Source organism: Hemibagrus wyckioides, linkage group LG22 (assembly GCF_019097595.1).
Source record: "Hemibagrus wyckioides isolate EC202008001 linkage group LG22, SWU_Hwy_1.0, whole genome shotgun sequence".
In the NCBI taxonomy this organism is placed as follows: Eukaryota; Metazoa; Chordata; class Actinopteri; order Siluriformes; family Bagridae; genus Hemibagrus; species Hemibagrus wyckioides.
The window spans coordinates 1,396,356-1,421,846 of NC_080731.1; the positions used below are offsets into that span (position 1 = coordinate 1,396,356).

Here is a 25,491-nt window from a genome sequence, read left to right on the forward strand (position 1 = left end):
ATTTATTTGCACACAACACTGACGTTCAGTTCTGCTGTGGGATTAGACAGGAAGTGTGGCGGTATTCTGGAAGAAGTGGAGCTCTGGAGACATCCAGTGGTGAAAGTGTGAACTGCAGAATCATTGGATTTGTTGGGTTTATTTTAGACAGGAGCTTTTTTTTTAATTATTTATTTCAATAATTGGATTGGAAATAAATAATAATTGGAATTTTTTTTAAAATTATTTTTATTTAAATCATTGGGTTTGTGTTTCTGGTAATGGTTAAGTCATCTATTTTTATACAGGAGATTTAGAGACCTCTAGTGCTACAAGTGTGAACTGGAGAATAATTGATTTTTTTAAAATACATTTATTTTTATTTAGTTCTTTTATTTTTATTATTTTTTTAACCATTGGATTTGTGTTTCTGGTATTTATGTTGAATTATTTTATACAGTTTGGGAGACATCTAATCACAAAAGTGTAAACTGCAGAATTATTGGGTTTGTTTATTTTTATTTATTTAGATTTTCTGGTATTTATGTTGATTTATTTTATACAGGCATTTTGGAGTTTTTAATTTATTATTTTCCTGGTATGTGTTAAGTCATGTCTGTTTTTATTATACAGGAGTTTTTGGAACATGTTTTGACTTAGAAAAATATAAAAATAAAGATATAACTGAAAAATAAAGGTTTAATGAATGTAATAAGTGTTCGATTTCTCTGAAGGCTTTTATTTTAGAACAGCAGACATTTCATGACAAGCTTAAAACCACAGGAGCCAATAACAGCTGAGGATATTTTTTCTCTCTCTTTTTTTTTTTTAAAAAGCAAAGCTAAATCTGTGGTCCATCTGGAGCGTGGACACGAGTGATGTCCAGTCATGGTGTAGAGAAGGCAGGAAATACCTCAACACACCATGTTAAAAGTCAAGCCAGTTGAAGTTTATTAAAAAAAAAAAAAGGTTAAGTAGTACATAGCTGCATGGAGGAGAAGTGGTTATAGTTATCATAAAAAACAAAACAGACAAGATGGAGGAAATGTACAGGGAAAAATAAAGGAGAGGAGGAAAAAAAACTAAACAACTTAAGGTCAAATGAAACTCCTAAATGAAAAGTAATAATGAAGTCACGCAGGCAGATGTGATGGGAGAACCATGTATAAATATGGACTCGGAATTAAAAAGACCAGTTAAAAAAAGCTTTTACACTCGTTCATCACTGTGAAAGAGAAACGCTTCAGTACGGTCTGTCTCTGCGCTCCTGACGCTGATCCCTACAGAGAGAGGGAGGGAGGGAGGGGGAGGGAGAGAGAGAGAGAGAGATTATCATTAATTTTGGGGAAGATGAACATGGAGGTTTCTGAGGGAATAAGTGTTTAAAGTAGAAGTGAGAAGGAGAACTTGTTCCAGATGTTCCACTACATTAAAGGACCATAAAGAGCAGATGTGAAGCTTAACACAGTAACTCCATTCCTCTGACAGGAAGTCCTGTGTGTTTATTCCTCATGCTCTACATCTATACACATTATACAGGTGGTTTTTTCCTCTATAATGAGACATGAATGTAGAAATCTGTAAACCTGTTGTACCTCATATCCATCTTTCCCGGTCCCATTCCTCTCCTCGCTCCACGGTCCATGGGCGGTCCTCCCCGGATTCCTCCTCTGAACCCTCCTCGGTCCATTCCTCCTCGGCCGCCCCTGAAGCCACCGGGTTCTCCGACCCAGCCTCCACGCATGCCCCCTGGTCCACCACGCTCCATCCCTCTACCTCCACGCAGCATCCCGCCTCTGCCCCGGTCTCCTCCTGAACACACACACACACGTTACACCCCATCACCTACACCGGGGAACTGATTATTCCCCATGTTATTTCAGTGAAAAACTTATTTTAGCTGATCAATTACACAAAATTAATGAAACTCAAGTTATTGCAATATTATAATTATATAAATATTTATTAGAATAATAGAATATTAGAATATTTATTAATTAATTTGGTGTGTGTGTGTTACCTGCAGGAGGTGCCATGCCCTCAGGTCTCGGAGCTTTGCACTGGTTACACTCTGTCCTCCAGGCGAAGTTCTGGTTCCCACAACCACTGCACACACACACACACACGACAACAAGTGAATCACACATACTGAACACAACCCCAGCGAGCGGTGTGTGCTAAGAGAAAGTGTGTGTGTGTGTGTGTGTGTGTGAGAGAGACTCACGGGTTGGGGCACTCCCAGTCTCCAGCTCTCTTCGGGACATTGTTGGCTCCCGGTGGTCCTCCCCAGGCCATGGCACCCCGAGGACCTCCACGAGGAGGGAACCCACCTCTGTCTCCGCCCCGTCCCATCATACCTACACAGCACACACAAAATGAATTAAATACAACACAAAAAAATACATTAATCATGATTTGTGATGCTGAATCAGTGCATAAAATAAACTGAATGATTAAACAGACAGTAACTATTTGTGCCTGGAGAGAGCACAAGAGAGAGAAAGATAGTGTGTGAGCGTGAGAGAGAGAGCAAGATAGAGTGAGAACGATAAGAGAACAAGTGAGAGCGATAGTGTGGTAGAGAGAGACAGAGCATGAGAGAGAAACTGAGCGAGTGTGTGTGTGAGAGAGAGAGAGAGAACACAGGAGAGCTGTACCTCCACGATCCATCATGTTTGGACCTCCTCTCATGGGCATTCCTCCCCTCATCAGCCCTGGTACAGTCTTCCTCCGGGCCATCGACACGTTCAGCCTCCGGCCCTGGAACTCCTTACCTGGATGCAGAGAAGCACAGGAGAGGTGCGAGAGCGAACACACCACCATTAACACACACAATGCATAACAGCTGGGTCTAAACATCTGGGTGTGCACAGAGAGATGTTCTTTATTAACCCTTATTCTCAGTGTTCAGATCAAGAGTTAGAGAGCTCTAACATTCAGGAATAAATCTCTGAAAGTTATGTACTAAAATGATGGTCATGGTATGATGAACGACTGTGTCAAAGTGTGTTTAGAGACCCACCGTTGAAGTACTCCACGGCGGCTCTGGCACAGGAAGGCTCGTCGTAGGACAGAGTGGCGTCTCCCTTCGGTTTGCCCGAGTCTTTATCAGTGTAGATGTTGATCGCCGGCTGGTTCAGGCGACGGTTTATCTGTGACAAACACCATCGCAGAAAAGGGTCACGTTTATATACACGTTTTTACATTTAAAGAAAAAAAAAAAAAGGAAAAATCTCAATACTTATCTAATCAGAGTGAGAGAGGGAGGGAGAGAGAGAGGGAGCAAGTGAGAGGAAAAAAGTGTGAGAAGGAAAGAGAGTGAGAACAAGAGAGCAAGTGAGTGCAAAAAAGAGCGACAGAGAGAGAGAGAGAGAGAGAGAGAGAGAGAGAGAGAGAGAGTAAGTGAGAGTTCACTGTCAGCTGGTGTACACCAGAGCCCTCACCCGTATGGTGCCGCAGTGTTTAAAGAAGTCGGCCATGTCGGGAAGTGTGACCTTCTCGGTCAGCCCCGTGATGTAGATGGTGCTGTTCTCCGACTCGTCCTGCTCTCCGGGGTGTCCTGACACACAACATCATTCAATCAACAGATTCAAAATCAACTCTGGTGTGTGTGTGTGTGTGTGTGTGTGTGCCCCGATACTCACCCTCCATTCCGTCCCTCATGGGTCCTGATGTTCAGAGAAACAAAGAAATAAATAAAGAGAAAGAGAGAGAGAGGGAGAAAAGAAAAGCGTTATGTCCAACAGGAATGAGAAAGCAGTATTTGGTAAATTACTTGGCCGTGACGTGGGTTGGACTTTAGGTTTTCTCTGAACAGGACAATTTAACATGTTTAAAAGAAAAACAAAAAAACACCCCAGTAATAAATAAATAATAATAAACACATCCTGAAAGGACGCCATTTCAAATAACCCTTCCAAAAAAAATTAAATAAATAAAAAATGAGGAACCCCCGCTTTAAAAATAATTCAGACACCAAAGTGGCACAGCAACAGGAAAAAAGGTTACTCAGGCTTTATAAAGGGTTATAAACTCACTAGCCAGTGTAATACTCTGTAGGAACTTACCACCAGGCTTACTGAAGCCACCTCTGTCTCCAGCCATGCTACAGATGAAGATAGGTGAAATTCCATTTAGTCTTGAACCAAGGGGACTTCAACAGCGCATGGACATAACTCTCACTCATTACTCTCTCTTTCTTTTTTTAAATAAAAACCCTCATGTAATACCATGTGGCATGGGTTTGCTGATGATGTAAGCAAAATTATTTTTAAAAAGCATAATTATTGCACAGAACCTTAATTAAACAGAATGAACACAAATATAGGCAAAATAAATAAACAGAAAAAAAACATCTATAAAATTATTGCTTTACCCTTTGAATAATTTCATATATATATATTTTTTTAAAAAGAAATCTAATACAAGTACAAATATTACAATATAACAAAAGAAAAAACATTTAAAGGGGGGAAAAAATTGTTGATTTCAGCGAGTTTTCCTTCACCCCTGTGAGCTGCTGGCTTTGATACCGAAAGAAGGACCTAAAGTAATGACGCTCTGTTACCTGTAGCATACAGATATGACAAAATGTGTTAAAATAAGACTTGAAATAATAATCAGAGTGAACACACAACCCATGTGGAAACACTGCAAAGCTGCAATCTCGCCGAAGAAATTGGAACTTTGAGCATTTCCCCAAACAATTCAACAGACTTGTGCAGGTTTTCACGCTTACCTCTGGACACGTTATATATAGACACTTGGATTAGGGAATAAAAAGAGAAGGATTACTAACTTGGACACGGATCAGATGTGTGGTGGCTCCTCTTCGGGACGATCAAACTCAAGATCTCACATACATTCTTGATTCTCAAACTTTGAAATCGTTAATCATATAAAAATAAATAAAAAATAATTTGATACTCAGACTGAAAACAAAATAAAAATAAATAAATAAATAAAATAAAAATGGCCGAGTTAACTCGAGGCTCGTCTGGGTTAGGATTCTGAATCCGTGAAGGAATTATTTATTTAAAAAATAAATAAAAAGTCTAGTAGTTTCACAAAACAGATCTGAAAAGGAAATTCCCATTTAATATTTAACACGGTTCAGATTCTTCAGCTCGGAAATATTTTTTTTGAATAAATAAGTGAATTTAATGTGTATAATTTTTTTGGGGGAAAAAAATTCTAAAACCTTTACATATTTTGTGTTAAATTCTTATTTACCATTAAGAAAATTATATATTTAATTAAATAAAAAATACATCAAATAATTTAGATTGTGTTTTTGATTTAAAAAATAAAAATTGTATCATTTTTACATTTTTAATATTTTCTGAGTGTGGTTTTCCCCTTGTTTGACCATTCAAAATAAATAAATACAGAACATAAAACCACCATAATTTGTGCCTCCTCTTACCATTCCACTTCTTTTTTCCCCCCAAACCATTGTTTTATTCTCTTATTTTTATTTAAATAACCCAATGTTTGTGAATAATTTCATAAAAGTGAAAAGTTTCCAAACAAAAATTTTTCAAATATTTTTTCTTTTTCTGCAAGGAGCGATTGCTGGGGCCCAAGCACCAAAGATGTTTATAAAGGGTTTGTTTAAGTCAGTATTATGAAGTGGGGGCTGTTACACCTCATCACCAAAATTAAAGGCTGCAATTGTGATATTCACTGGTCCTGTAATATCTCGAGAATGGAGGTCATGCTGTAGGGAAAAAAAAAAAGTAAAAGCAGGTGCTATTGAGCACCAGGTCCAAATTTTTGGGTGAAATCCTGATGACCAGCATTTCTGATGTACACTTCAGGTGTGGTAAGTTTCTGAACATAGCTGATGTTCTGGTGTGTATTAAAATGTTGATAAAGCCCGGGTTTAAGAAGATAAATCTGTTTAAGGACAGAAACCAGCAGCACAGGAAATACACAAAACCCAATAAGATTACATATAAACTCATACAGTTCTCATCCAGAAGTGTTCACATTTAAGGAGAACATTCAGCAGATGAAGAATCGTTAATTTATGGGGAAAATGTTTGTAACAACTCTGGATTGTGATGTGTTCAATCTGCTGCATCTAGAAGGAATTATGGGTAGGGTCCAGTTTCTAAACCTTATGTAGCATCAAAATATAAAAAACCTCAATAAATCTGTTTTAAAAATAAATAAATAACTGAAGTTCTTAATATAACCTCGTTTCTAACCATGAGAAACCCTCTGGAGCATCATGATGTCTAAAGTGACCCACATGAAGATTTGGAGATCGGACTGAGATCAGAACAGAAGTATATCCTTCAACTTCAAAGGGAATGATTGAGTCCTACAGTAGCCTGGACCAGACTAACACCCTTGACCACACGAGGACCTTCTCCAGTCATTCTTTGGAGGTTGAACCTGAAATCCTTCATTCTTTCAGAAATGTAGCATCAAAACGTCAACTGCACTTCCTAATTCATTTTATAAAGCATTTTAAAGTCCAGAAGAAATGGATTATTGAAACATTACCCATTAATTCAAAAGACCTGCAAACTCCACACCAACACACAATAAAAAATAAAACCTATTACACTGTTTAAACTTGTGCCTTAATATTCTCGGTGAAGATGTTCTAGAGCTGACCATTCTGTATAAAGTTTTCTTTATAAATCAAGTCATGATTTAGCGTGTCTGAGACCCAGATAAGCAAGTACACTGCAGTAGACTGAGGTTTACTGTATACCAGGGTGATAAAGTGATGAGCAGGATCACTGAAGAACCAGTGAAGAACTCCATGCTGTTTGTTTGTTAGAGACATGCAACGCAAGCATTTTTACTAGTTTTACTGCCAAATCTAACATTTAAAAAAAAATATATACTTTATGAAAAAACCTCCATTGTATACTTAGCAAAAGCACCAGATAACGACAACAGCACCAGGATAAAAATAACTACTTTGTGGACGTGTGGGTGTGAAGAGAAGGGCAGAGAGATACTGCATGCGGTGTTAAAGGTGGGGGTAACGCAAGACAAGCCCTGAATGTGTATCATTAGTGCTGCAGCTCAAACAATGCAGCCTGTGTTTTTTTGGAAAAGGATCTGGTATGAAGAGCTGAGGAATAAAGCTCTCTGTGGATACACCATCATGCATGTGTGTCTGTTGAAGCAGTATGGCCCAGCTCTGGTTAGCCTGTCTGGGGAGTGATGTGGAGATAAGCTGAAATGGTTAGCATGTCAGAACTTACCCCATGCCACGACCCATCGGGCCACGACCCCGAGGTCCGCCGCGCATCCCTGGCCTGTCGTAGCCATCACGACCGCCACCGTCACCGGGGTAACCTCCACGCTGCGGCGGCTGAGAGCCACCGTAACCTCCACTCACACCACCCTGACTGTAACCACCTGCACGAGGTAGCAGCAGATCATATATTACACATCTAATTAAATAATAAGACCATTTTCATTTAAAAAAATTAGGATTTAAAGTCTCTGATTTCTGATCCCCCCCCCCCCCCCCTTAACAAATATTTATTAGATCTCACAGATTTCAAAAGATGAATGAAAAAATTTAGAAAATGAAATAAGGAATTGTGCACGTTTTATAAAAGGGTGCAAATAATTCTGGATCCTGATGCTGAGGTTGTTAGTGACCCAGAAGGTGGGAGCAGTGACCCTCACCGTAGGGTCCAGGCTGGTCGTAGCCGCCCTGAGGAGCTCCAGGCTGGCTGTACTGAGAGTAGGATCCGTTGGATGGAGGAGGGTAGGCTGTAGATGGAGGCTGCTGGGGTGGACCTTGAGGGTAGGCGGCCTGCTGCTGCCCACCGTAGGCCGATTGCTGGGCCTGGTAGCCGCCCTGGGTGTAGGCAGGCTGAGTGCTGCCGCTGTAACTACAAACCAGAAAGAAAAGAAGGAAAGAGATCAGAAACCAGTATAAACTAAACACCATCTGTGCAACAGAGGAAGCTCAACCATACACCGAAGGCCCCGTAACGCCTCTGCAGTACCTCTGTGGAGCCGAGGCGGCCTGCTGGCTGTATCCTGAGTAAGCGGTCTGGGCACTGTATCCCGGCTGTGTGCCGTATGACGCCTGAGTGGCAGGTGGAGCAGCGGTGGTGGGGGTGTTGGTGTAGCTGCTAGTCCCGTAGGCCTGCGCAGGCTGAGAGTAGCCCTGAGTTCCGGCCTGAGGAGCACCGTAAGCAGCTAGAGAGAGAGAGAGAGAGAGAGAGAGAGAGAGAGAGAGAGACAGAATAAAAGAGAGAGCGCAAGACACAGAGAGAGAGCGTGGGCACAAACATTAACAAAACATGTGATGAATTTATGACATTAGTGCTAAAGTTTTTCATTATCATTACACTGATGTACATTTTTACATTCAACTCTTTCTAAATACTTTATGCACTGCTACGTCTTTAAACAGAACTTTAACATATTCTGTACTCAAATGCTTCTTATAAATAAAAAAAATAAATAAATAAGGAAGCCTGACTGCTACAAGCTCAAAGAAAGTTTTAAGTGTGCTTCAGTGGTCTAACCCTTAACTCAAGCTCAATAATCAGACTACACTCAGCATGTAGGCCAATAATCTGATCTCTTTAAAACTGTGCATCTAAACCCTGATCTTCTGCAACAAAAACATCGGTCTTGAAAGGGGAGAAAAAAAAAGGACCAGACTTAAATATTAGCCAGGCATGAGATGAATCAGAGACTGTGCTGACAAGTTATTCGTTTTGATCAAACCTGGAGCGGTGGATTGTCCGTACGAGGCTGCATACTGCTGTTGCGTGTATCCTCCAGCAGAGGATGCTGTCTGGCTGTAAGCAGAGTCGCCTGCGGCAGGCTGGGCGTATGACCCATAGTCCTGCTGAGTATAACCCTGCTGATTCACACACACATTACTCTACAGGCATGCAAACATCCTGCAAATAAGCATTCCTACTTTAAATTTACGTTTCTATATTTAAATGACTCACAGCATACCTTTCTAATTTATTCTGCACTTCAGTCTCCCCTTACCTCTACTTATTACTCCAATTAAAATTTTTTTTATTATTATTTAATTTATTAATTAACAAGGATTGTGAAGATACCTGTGCCTGTGTTTGTCCGTATCCCTGAGCAGGCTGGGCTGCATATGAGCCGTACCTGCAGAAACATGAAAGCCACTCAGTGCACTGTGACGTGGTCAGTCGTGATCACTACACCATAACGTGGTCAGATCCTGATTGGTCATTAATCCTCCATAACAGCAGCGCAGGTTTATATCAACACCCTTGCTCTAATACGTTATTGTTTCCATAGCAACATCTTCACAGGAACACACCAGATAATCGGATATGGAAGGAGTCTCCAGTGTCAGGAAACATGACATGCTGCGATTTTTTTTATTTTTATTTGTCTTAGAAAACTTCAGAGAATAAAGACAAGCTGGTGAGGGACAGAGTGTTTATAGCTGCTACAACAGAACAGAACAGAAACAGCCTTTATTTATCACATATACATTACAGCACAGTGAAATTCTTTCTTCGCATATCCCATCCTTGGAGGTTGGGGTCAGAGCGCAGGGTCAGCCATGATACGGCGCCCCTGGAGCAGAGAGGGTTAAGGGCCTTGCTCAAGGGCCCAACAGTGGCAACTTGGCGGTGATGGGGCTTGAACCCCTGATCCTTCCGGTCAACGACCCAGAGCTTTAACCACTTGAGCCACCACTGCCCTCAACCTTACAAGATAAGTGATTACAGGAACTAACCTGATTCACTGACAACATTTTATTTAAAAAAAAAAAACAAAACCTTGATATCATTGTCTAATGAAAATAGTTGTTAAACTGCTGTTGTGTAAAGAGAAATAAACACCAGGGGTCACTCTGTATTTGTATGATTTATGGACAGTGCTGTGGAAACACTTACGCTTGCTGGGCACCAGCCTGATTATAGCCACTGTAATCTACAAAGACAAAAAGGAGAAGAACATAAACATCAGGTTCATAAACGTCACTCGATCGCTTCAAACTCGTTATAAACGGCCACGTTATTAACGTGAGGAGGAACACCGTGCAGTGTAAACTCCAGCTCTCTCAAAACTGGGGGCACAAACTTTTGCACCCGGCGATGTTCCCCGTCTCGTAGGTGTTTATCAGGCTAACAGACGGCGGGAAAGTTAAACCAAACAGAAAAGTTATATTGTGTTTATATTTGTATAAATATATGTATATAGTGTTTTAATTCGGACAGGAGTTATGATTAACCGTTACACGTGTCACGTGAGCTTTGTAAAAAAAAAAAAAAGAAAAGAAAGAATACACGCTTAATGGAGCTAGCCGGCTAGCTAACTACAGCTAAAATCTCGCCATTTATCTCACGGTTTGCGCTTTCCTTTATTATCGCTGCTCACCTCAGTGTGTACACATAGATGTATAAATAGTTATATATTTTCCTAAATCTAGTTAACGCTTTAAAAACCCGTTTTAGATTCACACGTACAGATTTGAGCACGAGCCAGCCGGATGCTAACCCGGCTAACTAGCTAGCTAGCTGCGTTGTTTGACCTAACAAAACAATTCCAGGGTCGTTGTTGTATTTTCCCCCAAACAACAAAGGCATATTTAGCAGATAAGTCACACGGTTACACAATAAACGTGTAAAAAAAACACAAGTTTAGAAAATATTTTTCTTGCTAAAGCTAAATTTATTAAACAGTTAGAAACCGCACTTACTTGTAACCGACGCCATTTTCGCTGCTACCGATAAAGGGACCAGCACGCATGCGCGATTCAAATGTTGTCGCGCAAGCAAGGTGATTGAAATACGCATGCGCAAAAAACTGTTCTGGAAATACCAATGTTACTTCATTGGGGTTAAATGTTTAAAGATAAGCGAATGCACTGGTTTAAAATTGTAATTTGAATCTTTATATATTTATTAGTTGATACGTTTTTAAACTTTATGTATTATTGGAAATGAATGAACAGGAATACGTGCGTGTGCATTTTTTTTTAAACATGCGTGAATGGACTCGCCTAACAGGAAGCGCTCGTGTCAAAAGTAAACCTTTGAGAAATCGAAAATACAATATAATCTAGGAATGAAGAAATAGAAGCTTCAGTTAGTTTTCTAACTCATTGTTAACATTTAAACTATGTGCTTGTGACAGAGTTACTTAAAGATATAACTGTGTAGCTAATAATCATTCCTAGCTAGCTTGTGTGTGTGTGTGTGTGTGTGTGTGTGTGTGTGTGTATAAGCTCAGATGATGAAACTAGCCTCATGGACTTGGAGTATATAGAAGTGATAATAGAATAGAACAGAAATTTTTGACATGTTTATCAGATGATCCAGCAGGCTGTGTTAGCATGTGGTCATGGATGTGGTTGGGATCCAGTAGATCAGGTGGATCAGGTGTGTGTAGTGGCACAGCTCTGATCCTGATCCTGATTTTGTTAGTCTGGCTTTGTGGAATCCGTGCCAGTCTGAGTTTAGGGCCAGGAGGTGAATTCCCAGGTGTCTACGGTAAGTTAGGTCTTGCATGAATATTAGACTTGATCATCTGCACCATCACGATTGACTCTTTCTTTCTTGTTGTAGATTTTATCTTCTACGCAGTGAGTCATGAGGAGTTTGTGTCTTTGGTCCACGACGTCTCACTCTTGGCGTATCTCGGCCCAAGGCAGGAGAGGAAATGGGGCACGCTGGTCTTCCTCGTCCTGTCTTTTGCCTCTACAGTGCTCCTTCCTCCCATTTATGCGCTCTTCCTCTTCGTGACCGGGGACGAGGCCAGTCGGATCTGTGGCTACTCAGGCGTCCAGCTGGCTCTGCTGGCGGCTCAGTGTCGACAGAGCAAACGGAGACGAGTCCTGCGCTATCTGCCTTCCTGGTCCTTGCCTTGGCTCGTCCTGCTGGTCGATTTGTTCCTTCTTCCGAGCGCACCAGGACTTCTGCATTTCTATGCCATCTGCCTGGGGCTTAACTGTATCTTTTATCTTGACTACTAAATAAAATGAATAAGGGGACTGGTGGCTCAGTGGTAGGTTTCTTGTCTACCATGCGGAAGGCCTGGGTTCTCTTCCCAGCCAATGCCCAAACCCCAGCCACTGGATGCAGTGCTGGTCCCAAGCCTGGATAAAAATGGGAGGGTCAGGAAGGGCATCTGGCGTGAAGTTGTTGTGTGTGGCGACCCCTCACACATGTAAGGAGCAGCCTAAAGATCAACAACAACTTAATAAAATGAACATGAAATAACTTTTATATGTTATACATAAATCCTTAACTTATTTCCCAGACAGCACCGAGTTAATCGAGATCCTGCAGCGGCTTGAGGGTCTGGGAGTGTGCTCCTGCCTTCCACCGGGGCTTTACGTTTCCAATAAACATCAACTCCCCACCTACATCAGCCCCACACAGAGGTCATTACACCACTTCACATGAAACACCTGACCTGTCCGTCCTTCACAACATTCACTCACTACACAGAGGAGAACGTAATGACATCACAAGGCTCCTTGTGTTTGTTTCGTATGTTACAAAAACTCCTCAATCTTTTCTGTATATTATAATAAATATATAAATAATGGCTTAATTTGGTTTGCTGACTGTGTCTTGTGCACTCTCAGGAATAAAAGGTCACAAACGTGATGCATTATGATGATTTCTTGTTTCTTTTCAGATCATTACCTCATGTCGACTCTCACACAGGACGCCTCGCTTCTACCAGCAGGTCCCAGTTAGAGGCTCACACACACACACAACCGTGGACACACACCACACCCGAGTGGCCACAGGAACCTGTTACGGCATCAGACGAGCAGCTGCTGGACGAGGAGTTGCTGCGAGCGGGGATCCTGGCGTCGCTGCAGGACGCTCCTGAAGGCACAGGCGATAAAGTGGAAGTCCAGAAATCCTCAGTGTCTTCGCTCAGGTGTGTGACGTGCTTAAGAGTTTTTAATATTGTTTTTTAATCTGCAGCAAAACAGAACAAACCTTTTAACCTCAAATCACAGCCAGCTCTCACACTGAAGCTGTTCTGGACAACTTGCCGGAACTTCCTGTTGATTATACGTACATTATTGATGGAGGGCAGCCATCTTGGAGAACTTGGGACACTTAGGCTCTGCCTCCAAAGATTTAAAAGCTGTAAATGATTTTGTGTGATATTACGCTTCCACTTTGAGCTAAAATGTGTAAATAATTGTAAATTAAATTAGATGTTTAGATTAAAGAAGATTTGTGCTTTATTAGCTATATTAGCATCACTACAACTCTTTCCTCTTCCTCTGATCAGGCTGCAGCAGCTGGAGAAGATGGGCTTCCCCATGGAGAAAGCCGTGGTGGCTCTGGCGGCCACTCCGCACCTGGACGGAGCCATTTCTCTGCTGATCGATGACCAGGTCGGTGAGGACGCCGTGGTCATCTCTAAAGGGAAGAAAGCACCGAGTACCTGACTCAGGCACCTGTGGAAAACATCCCATAATACTAACAAGATCTAAAAGATTCATCTAAGTGACATCAGACTGAATCAGACCGTTTATTTCTGTCTGTTACGTCTGGAGCAAAAAACAAAACAAAAAAAAACAAGTTTTATTTTTTACATTCTGTAAATGGGTTAGGGCTTTCACGTGTGTGTGTGTGTGTGTGTGTGTGTGTGTGTGTGTGTGTGTGTGTGTGTGTGAGAAAGAGGAGAGATTCAAGATTCAAGATTCTTCTTCCTTCCCGCTGTACAATCAGCAAAATGATCAAAATGTTATTAAAATAAAAAAAAAATACAGAAATAATTCCCATCTATAGATATAAGCTTAAACAAACAAATAAATAAATATATAAATATCTGGCAGTAAAAAAAAACAAAAACAAACCTAAATCATTTTCTTCATTTTATGAAAATAAAATAAAAAACATTTATTAAATTTTTATTAGTTAATATATGAATGTATATACTGAAGGGTGTATTTTGTTTTTTGGTTTCTTTTTGTCCACAGAATGAATTAGAATTTCTTATTTTTAAGAGGAATGTGACTTTACAACATTTATTAACTGAATTAAATTTATTAATATTTATTTTGTGATGTGGTTTATTTCTGAGATGGAGGATAGCTGTGTGTGTGTGTGTGAGGAGAAAATATATATAGAGAGTTGAGTTCTAAATTTAGAATTAATAAGATAAATTATGCTAATTATTTGTGGTTTTATTGGCTGATGGTGATGTAATGATGACACTGACCACAGACACAAAAGATCAAGTTTTAAAATCAAAGAAAAGAAGACGAAACACTTTATTGTTTTAACACCATTCCAAACACTTACAAGACAGAATCCAAGCAAAAAGACTGGAAAAGCCGTAAAATACCGAAGGAAGAGAATAATCCCGTGTGACGCTGCACTGCACTGCACTGTCTGGCACGCAGTGTGACGTCGTACAGAACGCAGAAACATCAACTCATGACTGCTTTTTAAATAATTAACAATTAGAGATTAAAAAAAGAAAACGAGACAAAGGACGAGTCTTTATTTAGGAAAAAAAGGAAGTCAGTCAAGTGTTTTATCAGTCAGGAGGATGATATTAAGCAACAGACAAAATAAAAAAAATTTAAAAAATTCAAGTTGCAGGTAAATTTTCTCATCAATTAGACTTATTTTTATTTATTTATTTTTTAATGAACTGTTCCTCAGTAGGGCAGCTCGGTGGCTTAGTGGTCAGCACTGTTGCCTCACAGCAAGCAGGTCCTGGGTTTGAATCCCAGCAGCCTTTCTGTGTGGAGTTTGCATGTGCGTGGGTTTACTCTGGGTACTCCGGTTTCCTCCCACAGTCCAATAACATGTATATTAGGTTGATTGGTAATTCTAAATTGCCCGTGGTTGTGTGGCCCTGTGATGGACTGGTGACCTGTCCAGGGTGTACCCCTGCCTTTTGTCCAATGTGTGCTTGGAAATGCTCCAGCAGATCCCCGTGACCCTAATTAGGAAAATGGATGGATGACCCTCACTGAAGCACCTGAACTGATGTGTGTGTGTGTAGCTCTGTAGAAGAAAAAACAGTTCTTCTTTAAGGGTTCTCTGATTAATTAAAGGTCTTTATACATGTAGAAGGTTGAAAGATTCTCCTGAAGAACAGCCAGAGAACCCTAAAGAACCTTCTGTAGATGGTGTAGGTCATGATCAAGATCACTTTTTTTTTTTTTTTTTAAAAAAAGAAAGAAACTTCCCTGTAAGTATCTCTGACTGATTGACCAGAACATTTCGTCTTGTTTTTATTTTAATAGCAGTCATTAGAATTGAATCCTCGTTAATCAGAGAGGTGACGGACGCCGAGTGAACCCTACACTACTTCAACCCAGGGTTTTTTTTACCTAAGATTCAGTGTTTTTGCTGCATGAATACAAATTTGTTTTTTGAGTGACAGATGTCACGTCCAATCAGAGGGAAGAATTCCATTCACAAACTTTTCCGCTTTTTCTGATTCGTCCTTGTTTTGGATTTTTCAGCAAGGATTTGAACTTTAAATTCTGCTTTTCTACGACTACGTTCAGTAAAACGATTTGAAAAAGTAAAAAATGCACCTGATTCCAAAATCCTATCGTCTTTTTAAAAAAGTGAGAACGTTAATGACTTTGACAAAAATGGACACGAAGTAACGTGATGTAGTGAATTTAGGCAAAAATAAGAGCTAAAATATCGAACCCTACTGGTGCTTGGACCCCTACTAATCACTGCTTATAGGATCAGTATGATTCTATAAGCAGCGATTAATAGGGGTCCAAGCACCAAATCACAAAATCTCCACGTTTATGGCTGAACACTTAGGAAACTGTAAGCTGTTTTATGCAAATGGTTAAAATGGTGTGAAAAGTCAGTATCAGCCAAGATTCAGGACATTTCCTGCCAAATTGTGGGTTTCTACAGTACATTTCATGTTTTTTTGGCTCAATAAACTTCAGGCTGAAAAGAAAGAAAGAAAAAAACAGCAGTGTTTCCAAGCATGACTTTTTTTATGATGAAGGAACGACTGTAGAGGGCAGGGTTCATGTTTCATCTCTGTACAACCTCAGAAAAAATCGGATAAATAAAATAAACCTCGGGCTGAGATGATGTAGTGTGCACTTGGCGTTAGTTCTACCTGCAGTGGAAACCCAAAGCTCTGATCGTTCTTCATGACGCTGTAGTAAGAAATTCCAATGAAACTACAAATAAATACAAAGAGATTACACCACGTCAAAACGTCAAGTGTCAGGTAAGTTCGGTTTAACGTAAAGCCTTCGCAATGGGGGGGGGGGGGTTCTATTTCGTTTTTATTTCTCGAGTAATAATAATAATATAATAATAATAAAAAACATCTAAAATAGTGCATTTAATGCTAGGGAGGATAACTAATTTATTGCTTAAAGGTTTGAAAAACGAATAGTGAATACGTGTGTACTTTCCTACATACAATACATTTCCTACCTTCCCTAAGGGGTCTGTTAAAATATATATAAAGAGACTTCAGCGAGTAATAACCTGATGTTCTTCTCCGTCATGTGTACCAGCTTGTATCGTCCCCTTATTGTCCCAAATAACCGTTACTCCAGCACCGTTAGAATGAGTGTACAGTACATTTCATCTCTCTCTCTCTCTCTCTCTCTGTTTTTACAAGCAAAATGGAGTCTGAAGTTAAAGACTGACTTCCAGTTGAGATGGTGAACTTCTGCAGCACTTGGTTCTTTCCCTGAGGTGTTTCCCCCTTCCCCCTCCTTTTCTTATTGAATGGTACGTTCCAGAGTGAGCGAGTGGATCTGTAGGACGGTTCGTGTTATAGGGACTTGTGAGGGTTTGCCAGTCCAAGCTGGATCGAGAGGTTGACCCTTTAGGACTTCCCTCGGATTTTAGACTCGGTAAAGAGGGGCGGCGGTTTGACCCGGAAGGGCAGGACCCCGGCACGCTTGTTCCGGAAGAAGTCCGTAGACGAGGTGCTGAACGGACCGTCTCCGGATCCTCCATCTGGCTCTGTGAGAGATAGAGTGGCAAAAAAACTGGTCTAAGATCAGACTCAAAACATCATCATGTGGAGGAAAACAACTGGCCTTCTAATGGAAAAAAAAAACATTTTCACTAAATACAGTGCAGGACACGGATCACTGGACAGTGACGTCTTCATGACTATCCGTAAGTCATGTGAGAAATTCAACTATAATGGAAGCTAACCTAGGATATGCTGGAGTTACCGCTGACACTGGAGACTCTTTCCATAAATGTTAAAGTAAATAATAGTAAAATTCTCACGTTTTAAATTGTTTATTTAAAGTTTTCACTGTACACATCCTGGTGAAACACCTGTTGCTATGGTAACGATAAGGTATCAGAAACCCGCGCTACAGTCAGATCTGCTGTAAAAGAGAATTAATCAACACTTTCTGACCAATCAGTGTCCAGGATTCAGAAGCACTGTGATGTAATAACTTTTCCTTAAGTAGCAGTATATTCGCTTGGGAAAGTTTTCCCCTCTGGTTGTAGGGATTTGTGGAGGATCTGGACTGAGGATTTCCACTTGGGCCCGGATCGTCTGGCTGTTTTTACCGGGTCTGAAGCGGGTCTAGGGGTTTCACCAGGACTGGATGAGAAAACTGTTAGAGAATTTCAACACATCATTGTCCATCTGCACTTAACTTCTAGATACTTTTTATTTTAAAAGGAAAAGAAAATGCTCGAGTCTATTTCTGTAGACCAGCACCAACTTGTAGCTCACTTTTAATGCTTTAAGGCTTTATAACTGCATTGACAACTCGCCCTGTCTGTTCCTGAATTCTTTACCAGTCCAGCAGAGGGCAGCACATTGCAGGATGCATCGTTACCTGGCCAGATGATCGCCTCCAGCAGCTGCACCCTGCGAGCCAGCAGCTCCAGGTCAGCTTGAAGGTCTTGCAACATCTTCAAACTAACGTCCTACCAAGTCAGATCAAGAGCAGTGAGGTTCCCGCATCAGGTTAGCAGGGTGCTGCTGGGGGCGGAGCTCTGTTCCCTGAGTGCTTGTCCGTCCCCTCGTTTCCCACCACCCATGATCTGATCTGACCCCTCTGACCCCGTGACCTTTTGCCCTGCCGACTCACCGTGGATACCGATCATAGTCTCGAGGATTAAAACCCTCTCGGCTAAGATCTTCAGCGCCTCACGGATTTGGTGTATGCCGTCCCCCTGTGGAGACAGATACAGCCGTCAAGTTACATGAGCAGTAGCCAGACCAAGCGCCACGATGCAGAGACGTTCCAGTCGTATAGTTATTCAATATTAGAAGTTAAAAGGGTTAAACATACGATTCAAGACATTAAATAAAAACATCTGCCCCCTGTAGGTACCCCCCCCAGCCCCACCCTTTATTTCGATCTCAGTTTGTCTTTGTGTTTCTTCTGTAGGTCATGCTGTAAGGTAAAAGAACACGAGCATGCAGGTAACAGGCCAGGCCATAGAATCTGGATCATGCAGGAAACATCAACATACAGAGTTTAAGATGAACGACTCGTTACGAAACAAAAGAGAAGTGTTTAAAGCTCATTTAGAGTCCATGTTTTCTCTATACATTTTTCTGGTCCTGAAATGAGCAAATGTCAGCAGGAGGAAGTTGTAGGAATTGTTCAGAACAGTTAATGAAATAATTAAATGCTAATTAAAGAATTAAAGTTTGGTCATATTATGATTAGCTAACTAGCCTTACTGCTAACTGAATTGAGCTGTAGGGAAAGATATTTGGTTACTGTTATAGTCTTAGATTCAGTTCACGAAATGTTTAATCAACTAAAAAATTCCCAAATTCCTTCTCGAGTATGAAGTAAAGTTTTTCTCCTTTTTCGATCTGCGTGTTCCAAATGAATTGCAATGTTTAAATGTTTAAAGGGAGTGACAAATATTTTTGGACTGACTGTATACCGCAGACGCAACTAATTTATTATATAATTTAAATCCTCTAATTTATTCTCTTCATAATCCAGGAGACGGACATATTTTCTAAACAATAAGACAGAAGGTCATTACCTCGTGTGATCGTTTCAGACCAGATCGTTAATTTTTATCACGGCTAGTCTAAGGTTTCCATGCCGGACATCCGTCACGTCCGAGTCGAAGAAATATTTTGCAGGACGCGAAGCTCCGATTGGTCCTAACACTACAGGGTATCGTAGCCGAGGAGGTTATTGACGACTCGGTGGTGAACTGAGCGCAGGGTTATGTACAAATTAGTGCGTGTGAGGGAAAGGAGGAGATTCAACCGAGCCAAATAAAACAGTTCTGGTGTAATGAGAGGATTGCTTATCGTTCCTGGCTAGCGTTTTGAAAATTCATTGGGAAAACAATGAATGGATGCACAGGGAATAGTGTGTGTGTGTGTGTGTGTATGGAGGAATAAATGATGTGCATGTCTCCCGAAGCGAGAGAGATGAGGCACATTAGAGGCAGTACATCATCAGTGTATTATGATTAATCGCGGGTCTGTGGGTTTTATCTCTATGAGTCGTGTTACAAACCAGAACCAGGTCCAAAAGAAGGATCTGTGGAACCTGGGCCGCTGAATGACCGTGGAGTGTGGAGTGAGTAAAGCGGTGACCGTGTCGTCTGTGATGGAGTAGAGGAGTGATCCGGACAGACAGGTCATTTGTTTAAAGAGAAATCCTCTGTGGCTGTTAAAGTGGAGCTCAGAGAGTCCAGCGTGAGAGCAGGCAGGAAGGAACGTTCACAAACAGCAGAATGAGACAGAGCCATGCAGCAGCAATGCATTGTGGGAAACTGGAGGATAGCTGTATCCACTCCCCCCCCCCCCATTAACCCCCACAGTAACCATCACCCAAATCCCAACACAGCAGCGCTGATCCATCACACCGCCATTACTCACATTCACTACAGCACCCAGGGCTAGGGATACACACAACCTACACACACACACACACACACACACACACACACACACACAATCTACAGACACACACAGACACACAATCTACACACAATCTACACACACACACACAATCTACACACACACACCCTACATACACACACACACACACACACACACACAATCTACAGACACACACACACACAGACACACAATCTACACACACACACAATCTACACACACAACCTACACAAACACAATCTATGCACACACACCCTACATACACAACCTACACACACACACATGCACACAGACACACACAATCTACACACACACACAACCTACACACACACACACACACAATCTACACACACACACAACCTACACACACAGACACACAAGCTACAGACACACACACACAATCTATACATGCACACCTTACATACACAACCTACACACACACACATATTCTACACTCACACACATAATCTACACACAAACAATCTACACACACACATACACACACACTTCAAACACACACAAGTACAACCCGTGCACACACACACAAACACACACACCCTAATTCACTCATTTGAACTGGTTTAGATTAGATATCACCACATTAAAGGAAAACTCCAGAATTTTTAACCTCATCTCCGTCCAGTGTATCTGTATTCTCCCTCAGTTCTCTGGACTAGAATTCAAACCCTGGTGTGTTTGAGTGAACGCTGTAGATTAGACTAGATTTCACTCACTAGTTTGTAAAGCTAAACATCTTGAATAAGAAGTTTTTAAGACTTTTGTTTCAGACACACGTCTGATCATTACTGTGTTCCAGTTGAACCGGTGAAGTTTTATACACAGAGCTCGTTAACAGTAAACAGATTTTAATAAATTCTGGAGTTTTCCTTTAATCTCCGGAATAAACAGAATTCCTCTTTCATGTTCCTTCTGTTGCTAGGTGAACTGAAGGTGCTGAGTATTGTGTGTGTGTTGGTTGTGTGTTTGCCGAGTCCGAGGCTGAGGCGGTGAGTGTGAGCTCTTGGCGTGGGGTCAGTAGGTGGGAGTAGGAGGATCAGACGGTGAACACTCAGTGACACAGCACCCCGCCACCAACAAACAAACAAACAAACAAAAACAACACAATCAGAGCGGTAAAAGTTGCCCACGTATGCTCACACGCTAAAACGTTGCCATCATGACACACTGATCAGACCTGCCTGAGGTTGCTCTGCTGGGCGTGGCCTAATGTATGACCCACTGTCCGAGACTTCTACTCTCACCCAGGAGCTTAGGATTGCACTCAGTAGACTAGATTAGATTTCACATTCTAGATTAGATAAGATTTCACTCAGTAGATTAGATAAGATTTCACTCAGTAGATTAGATAAGATTTCACTCAGTAGATTAGATAAGATTTCACTCAGTAGACTAGATTAGATTTCACATTCTAGATTAGATAAGATTTCACTCAGTAGATTAGATAAGATTTCACTCAGTAGATTAGATAAGATTTCACTCAGTAGATTAGATAAGATTTCACTCAGTAGACTAGATTAGATTTCACTCAGTAGATTAGATAAGATTTCACTCAGTAGGTTAGATAAGATTTCACTCAGTAGACTAGATTAGATTTCACATTCTAGATTAGATAAGATTTCACTCAGTAGATTAGATAAGATTTCACTCAGTAGACTAGATTAGATTTCACATTCTAGATTAGATAAGATTTCACTCAGTAGATTAGATAAGATTTCACTCAGTAGATTAGATAAGATTTCACTCAGTAGATTAGATAAGATTTCACTCAGTAGGTTAGATAAGATTTCACTCAGTAGATTAGATAAGATTTCACTCAGTAGACTAGATTAGATTTCACATTCTAGATTAGATAAGATTTCACTCAGTAGATTAGATAAGATTTCACTCAGTAGATTAGATAAGATTTCACTCAGTAGATTAGATAAGATTTCACTCAGTAGGTTAGATAAGATTTCACTCAGTAGATTAGATAAGATTTCACTCAGTAGACTAGATTAGATTTCACATTCTAGATTAGATAAGATTTCACTCAGTAGATTAGATAAGATTTCACTCAGTAGATTAGATAAGATTTCACTCAGTAGGTTAGATAAGATTTCACTCAGTAGATTAGATAAGATTTCACTCAGTAGATTAGATAAGATTTCACTCAGTAGGTTAGATAAGATTTCACTCAGTAGGTTAGATAAGATTTCACTCAGTAGATTAGATAAGATTTCACTCAGTAGACTAGATTAGATTTCACATTCTAGATTAGATAAGATTTCACTCAGTAGGTTAGATAAGATTTCACTCAGTAGATTAGATAAGATTTCACTCAGTAGATTAGATAAGATTTCACTCAGTAGATTAGATAAGATTTCACTCAGTAGGTTAGATAAGATTTCACTCAGTAGATTAGATAAGATTTCACTCAGTAGGTTAGATAAGATTTCACTCAGTAGATTAGATAAGATTTCACTCAGTAGGTTAGGTTAGATTTCCCATTCTAGATTAGATGAGATTTAACTCAGTAGACTATATAATATTTCTCTTGCTAATTTAGATTGGATTTCTTTTCCTAGTTTAGATTAGATTTTTGCTAGACTTGCTATGTTAGATCAGATTTCACTCATTTGTCCCGATTCTTACTAGGTTAGGTTAGCCGCCAATTTCTAGGTCAGATTAGCGATCATTTTACCAGGTTAGATTAGATTTAACTTGTTAGTTTGCTTCATGGCTAGTTCACTCAGTAGCCTTGATTTCTCTTGGTAGACTGGATTAGCGGTCAGTTTCTAGGTTAGATTAGAACTTGCTACTGGGTTAGATTTGATTTCTGTCACTAAATTAGATTAGATTTCTGTTGGAGGAAGGACTGAGGTAAGCTTTGTGATTGGTCGACGTGAAGCTTACATAAGCACAGCCCATGATTAGCCCTGCCCACTTTACGTTTAAAAGGAATGTGATGATTAATCAGACTTTGAGCTGCAGATTGTGACCCTCGTGAGAGAGCGTCAGATCAGACTTCACATTCAGATCAGCGTACCTGGGCAACTCAGTACCAAAATCATATCCACACCCTGAAGTGACCATCAGAGCAAAAATGACCACAGACACACCCAACACCATGAACAGGAAGTGAGCGCGAGTGAAGCAGCATCCTGTCAGTGCAAGTTCCTTCTGAAATACACTTAATCCTCCATGATTTCTCTCTGAGATACACTGATGTGGAAAGTGCACTGAGGGATAAAGCGTGATGTTAACGTCCATCACAGTGGACAGGACTGGAGCCAAAATCAACATAAACATCATCAGCAGCATGAGGAAGAAAACCGCTAAATATCTGATCAGGAAAAGAGTTACAGCAGAGACACGTGTCCCGTATGATCATTACAGCATTATAGCACTCTCTACTGTCTCCCGGTCTCACCTGTAGGGGTCAAAGGTTAAAGTGTGTGTGTGTGTGCGCGTGTGTGTGTGTGTGCGTGTGTGAGACAGCAGAAAGCCCGTCTCAAACACACTTACCGGAAGGCCTTTCTCCCCTGGCTCACCCTTAGGCCCTGGTTCACCCTGCAGAGAGACATGCAGTCATCACTGTGCTGTAACTCTAATGATAACTAATAATCATCACAGAAAGAAAGAAAGAAAGAAAGAAAGAAAGAAAGAAAGAAAGAAAGAAAGAAAGAAAGAAAGAAAGAAAGAAAGAAAATATGAAGGAGATTAAGAAGGTAATAGAGGTGAAGAAGATGACAGAATTGATAGAGGTGATTAAGGTAATTAAGTTGATAGAGGTGAATGAGGTGATGGAGGTGAATGAGGTGATGGAGGTGAATGACGTGATGGAGGTGAATGAGGTGATGGAGGTGAATGAGGTGATGGAGGTGAATGATGTGATGGAGGTGAATGAGGTGATGGAGATGATAAAGGTGATAAAGGTAAGGGAGGTGATGATGGTGACTGAAGTGACGGAGGTGACTGAGGTGATCGAATTGAATGAGGTGATGGAGGTGAATGACATGATGGAGGTGATAGAGGCGATGGAGGTGACTGAGGTGACAGGTGATGGGGGTGATAAAGGTGACTGAGATGACAGAGGTGACCTAGATGATAAAGATAACACAGATGATAAAGATGACTGAGGTGATAGAGGTGACTGAAGTAATGGAGGTGACTGAGGTGATGGAGGTGACTGAAGTGATGGAGGTGACTGAGGTGATAGAGATGATGGAGGTGACAGGTGATGGAGGTGACTGAGGTGATAGAGGTGATGGAGGTGACTGAGGTGATGGAGGTGACTCAAGTAATGGAGGGGACTGAGGTGATGGAGGTGACTGAAGTGATGGAGGTGACTGAAGTGATGGATCTGATAGAGGTGATGGAGGTGATGGAGGTGACTAAGGTGATGGAGGTGACTGAAGTGATGGAGGTGACTGAAGTGTTGGATGTGATAGAGGTGATGGAGGTGACTGAAGTGATGGAGGTGACTGAGGTGATGGAGGTGACTGAAGTGTTGGATGTGATAGAGGTGATGGAGGTGACTGAAGTGATGGAGGTGACTGAAGTAATGGAGGTGACTAAGGTGATGTAGGTGACTGAAGTGATGGATGTGATAGAGGTGATGGAGGTGACTGAAGTGATGGAGGTGACAGATGATGGAGGTGACTGAGGTGATAGAAGTGACTGAGGTGACTGAGGTGATGGAGGTGAATGAGGTGATGGAGGTGACTGAGGTGATGGAGGTGACTGAAGTGATGTATGGAGCTGACAGGTGATAGAAGTGACTGAGGTGACTGAGGTGATGGAGGTGACTGAGGTGATGGAGGTGACTGGTATGATAGGGGTGACTGAAGTGATGGATGTGTTAGAGGTGATGGAGGTGACTGAAGTGATGGAGGTGACTGAGGTGATGTAGGTGACTGAGGTGATGGAAATGACAGGTGACTGAGGTGAGGGAGGTGATAAAGATAACAGAGATGATAAAGGTGAGGGATGTGATGGAGGTGACAGAGGTGAATGAGGTGAGGGAGTTGAGGTGGGTGATGGAGGAGACGGAGGTGATTGAGTTGAATAAGGTAATGGAAGTGATCGGGGTGATGGAGGTGACTGAGGTGATGGAGGTGTTAAAGGTGACTGAGATGACTGAGGTGACCTAGGTGATAAACATAACACAGATGATAAAGTTGAGGGAGGTGATGGAAGTGATGGAGATGACTGAGGTGAGGGAGGTGATAAAGGTGACTGAGATGGCGGAGGTGACCTAGGTGATAAAGGTGATAGAGGTGACTTAGGTAATGATGGTGCCTGAAGTGATGGATGTGATAGAGGTGACTGAGGTGATGGAGGTGACTGAAGTGATGGAGGTGACTGAGGTGATGGCGCTGACGAGGTGATCGAAGTGACAGGTGATGGAGGTGACTGAGGTGAGGGAAGTGATAAAGATAATGGAGATGAGTGATAAAAGTGAGGGATGTGATGGAGGTGACAGAGGTGTATGAGGTGATGGAGTTGAGGCGGGTAAATGAGGTGACTGAGGTGAATAAGGTGATGGAAGTGATTGGGGTGATGGAGGTGAGTGAGGTGAGGAAAGTGATTGGGGTGATGGAGGTGAGTGAGGTGAGGAAAGTGATTGGGGTGATGGAGGTGAGTGAGGTGAGGAAAGTGATTGGG

The 25,491-nt window shown here is 41.2% G+C and overlaps 3 protein-coding genes across 5 annotated transcripts in view; 1 reads left to right on the forward strand and 2 right to left on the reverse strand.

The window, feature by feature from the left end:
- Positions 1-906: 906 nt before the first annotated feature.
- ewsr1b (EWS RNA-binding protein 1b) lies at positions 907-10,772 on the reverse strand. 2 transcript variants are annotated; one of them, XM_058375013.1, is made up of 16 exons: positions 10,676-10,772; positions 9,870-9,906; positions 9,051-9,105; positions 8,701-8,839; positions 7,968-8,163; positions 7,642-7,850; positions 7,209-7,365; positions 4,047-4,084; positions 3,624-3,647; positions 3,423-3,538; positions 3,002-3,131; positions 2,637-2,753; positions 2,204-2,336; positions 2,000-2,085; positions 1,575-1,791; positions 907-1,259 (listed from the first exon to the last, which is right to left on the reverse strand). In XM_058375013.1, exons 1-16 carry the CDS (start codon positions 10,770-10,772, stop codon positions 1,223-1,225), a joined length of 1,788 nt encoding a protein of 595 aa, XP_058230996.1. In that variant the 3' UTR covers positions 907-1,222. The 2 variants fall into 2 exon arrangements, with proteins under 2 accessions (XP_058230996.1, XP_058230997.1); XM_058375014.1 differs by having other exon boundaries at positions 8,701-8,836; positions 10,676-10,736.
- On the forward strand, positions 10,753-13,638 carry rhbdd3 (rhomboid domain containing 3). The gene is made up of 5 exons (XM_058375017.1): positions 10,753-11,468; positions 11,544-11,927; positions 12,238-12,361; positions 12,622-12,873; positions 13,237-13,638. The coding sequence occupies exons 1-5, from the start codon at positions 11,312-11,314 to the stop codon at positions 13,394-13,396; spliced, it is 1,077 nt and encodes a 358-aa protein (XP_058231000.1). The 5' UTR covers positions 10,753-11,311; the 3' UTR covers positions 13,397-13,638.
- Positions 13,639-14,208: 570 nt separating this feature from the next.
- The window catches only part of emid1 (EMI domain containing 1), a 111,021-nt gene continuing 99,738 nt past the window's right edge, over positions 14,209-25,491 (reverse strand). The window contains exons 14-16 of one of the 2 annotated variants that reach the window (XM_058375016.1): positions 23,350-23,394; positions 18,032-18,116; positions 14,209-16,931 (exon numbers count right to left, since the gene is read on the reverse strand). In XM_058375016.1, the coding sequence (XP_058230999.1) occupies positions 16,792-16,931; positions 18,032-18,116; positions 23,350-23,394 (270 nt within the window). In that variant the 3' untranslated portion in view covers positions 14,209-16,791. Of the gene's footprint in view, positions 16,932-17,776; positions 17,868-18,031; positions 18,117-23,349; positions 23,395-25,491 lie in introns of both variants that reach the window. The other variant, XM_058375015.1, reaches the window with a different exon arrangement.

Coding starts and splice junctions, on each gene's coding strand:
- rhbdd3 (XM_058375017.1), top strand. CDS start 11,312: ATGTGGTCATGGATGTGGTTGGGATCCAGTAGATCAGGTGGATCAGGT. Junction 11,469..11,543: donor TGAATTCCCAGGTGTCTACG/GTAAGTTAGGTC, acceptor TTCTTGTTGTAG/ATTTTATCTTCTACGCAGTG. Junction 11,928..12,237: donor CATCTGCCTGGGGCTTAACT/GTATCTTTTATC, acceptor CTTATTTCCCAG/ACAGCACCGAGTTAATCGAG.
- ewsr1b (XM_058375013.1), bottom strand. CDS start 10,772: ATGCGTATTTCAATCACCTTGCTTGCGCGACAACATTTGAATCGCGCA. Junction 3,539..3,623: donor CATGAGGGACGGAATGGAGG/GTGAGTATCGGG, acceptor GTTGTGTGTCAG/GACACCCCGGAGAGCAGGAC. Junction 1,260..1,574: donor CCGGGAAAGATGGATATGAG/GTACAACAGGTT, acceptor CTCTCTCTGTAG/GGATCAGCGTCAGGAGCGCA.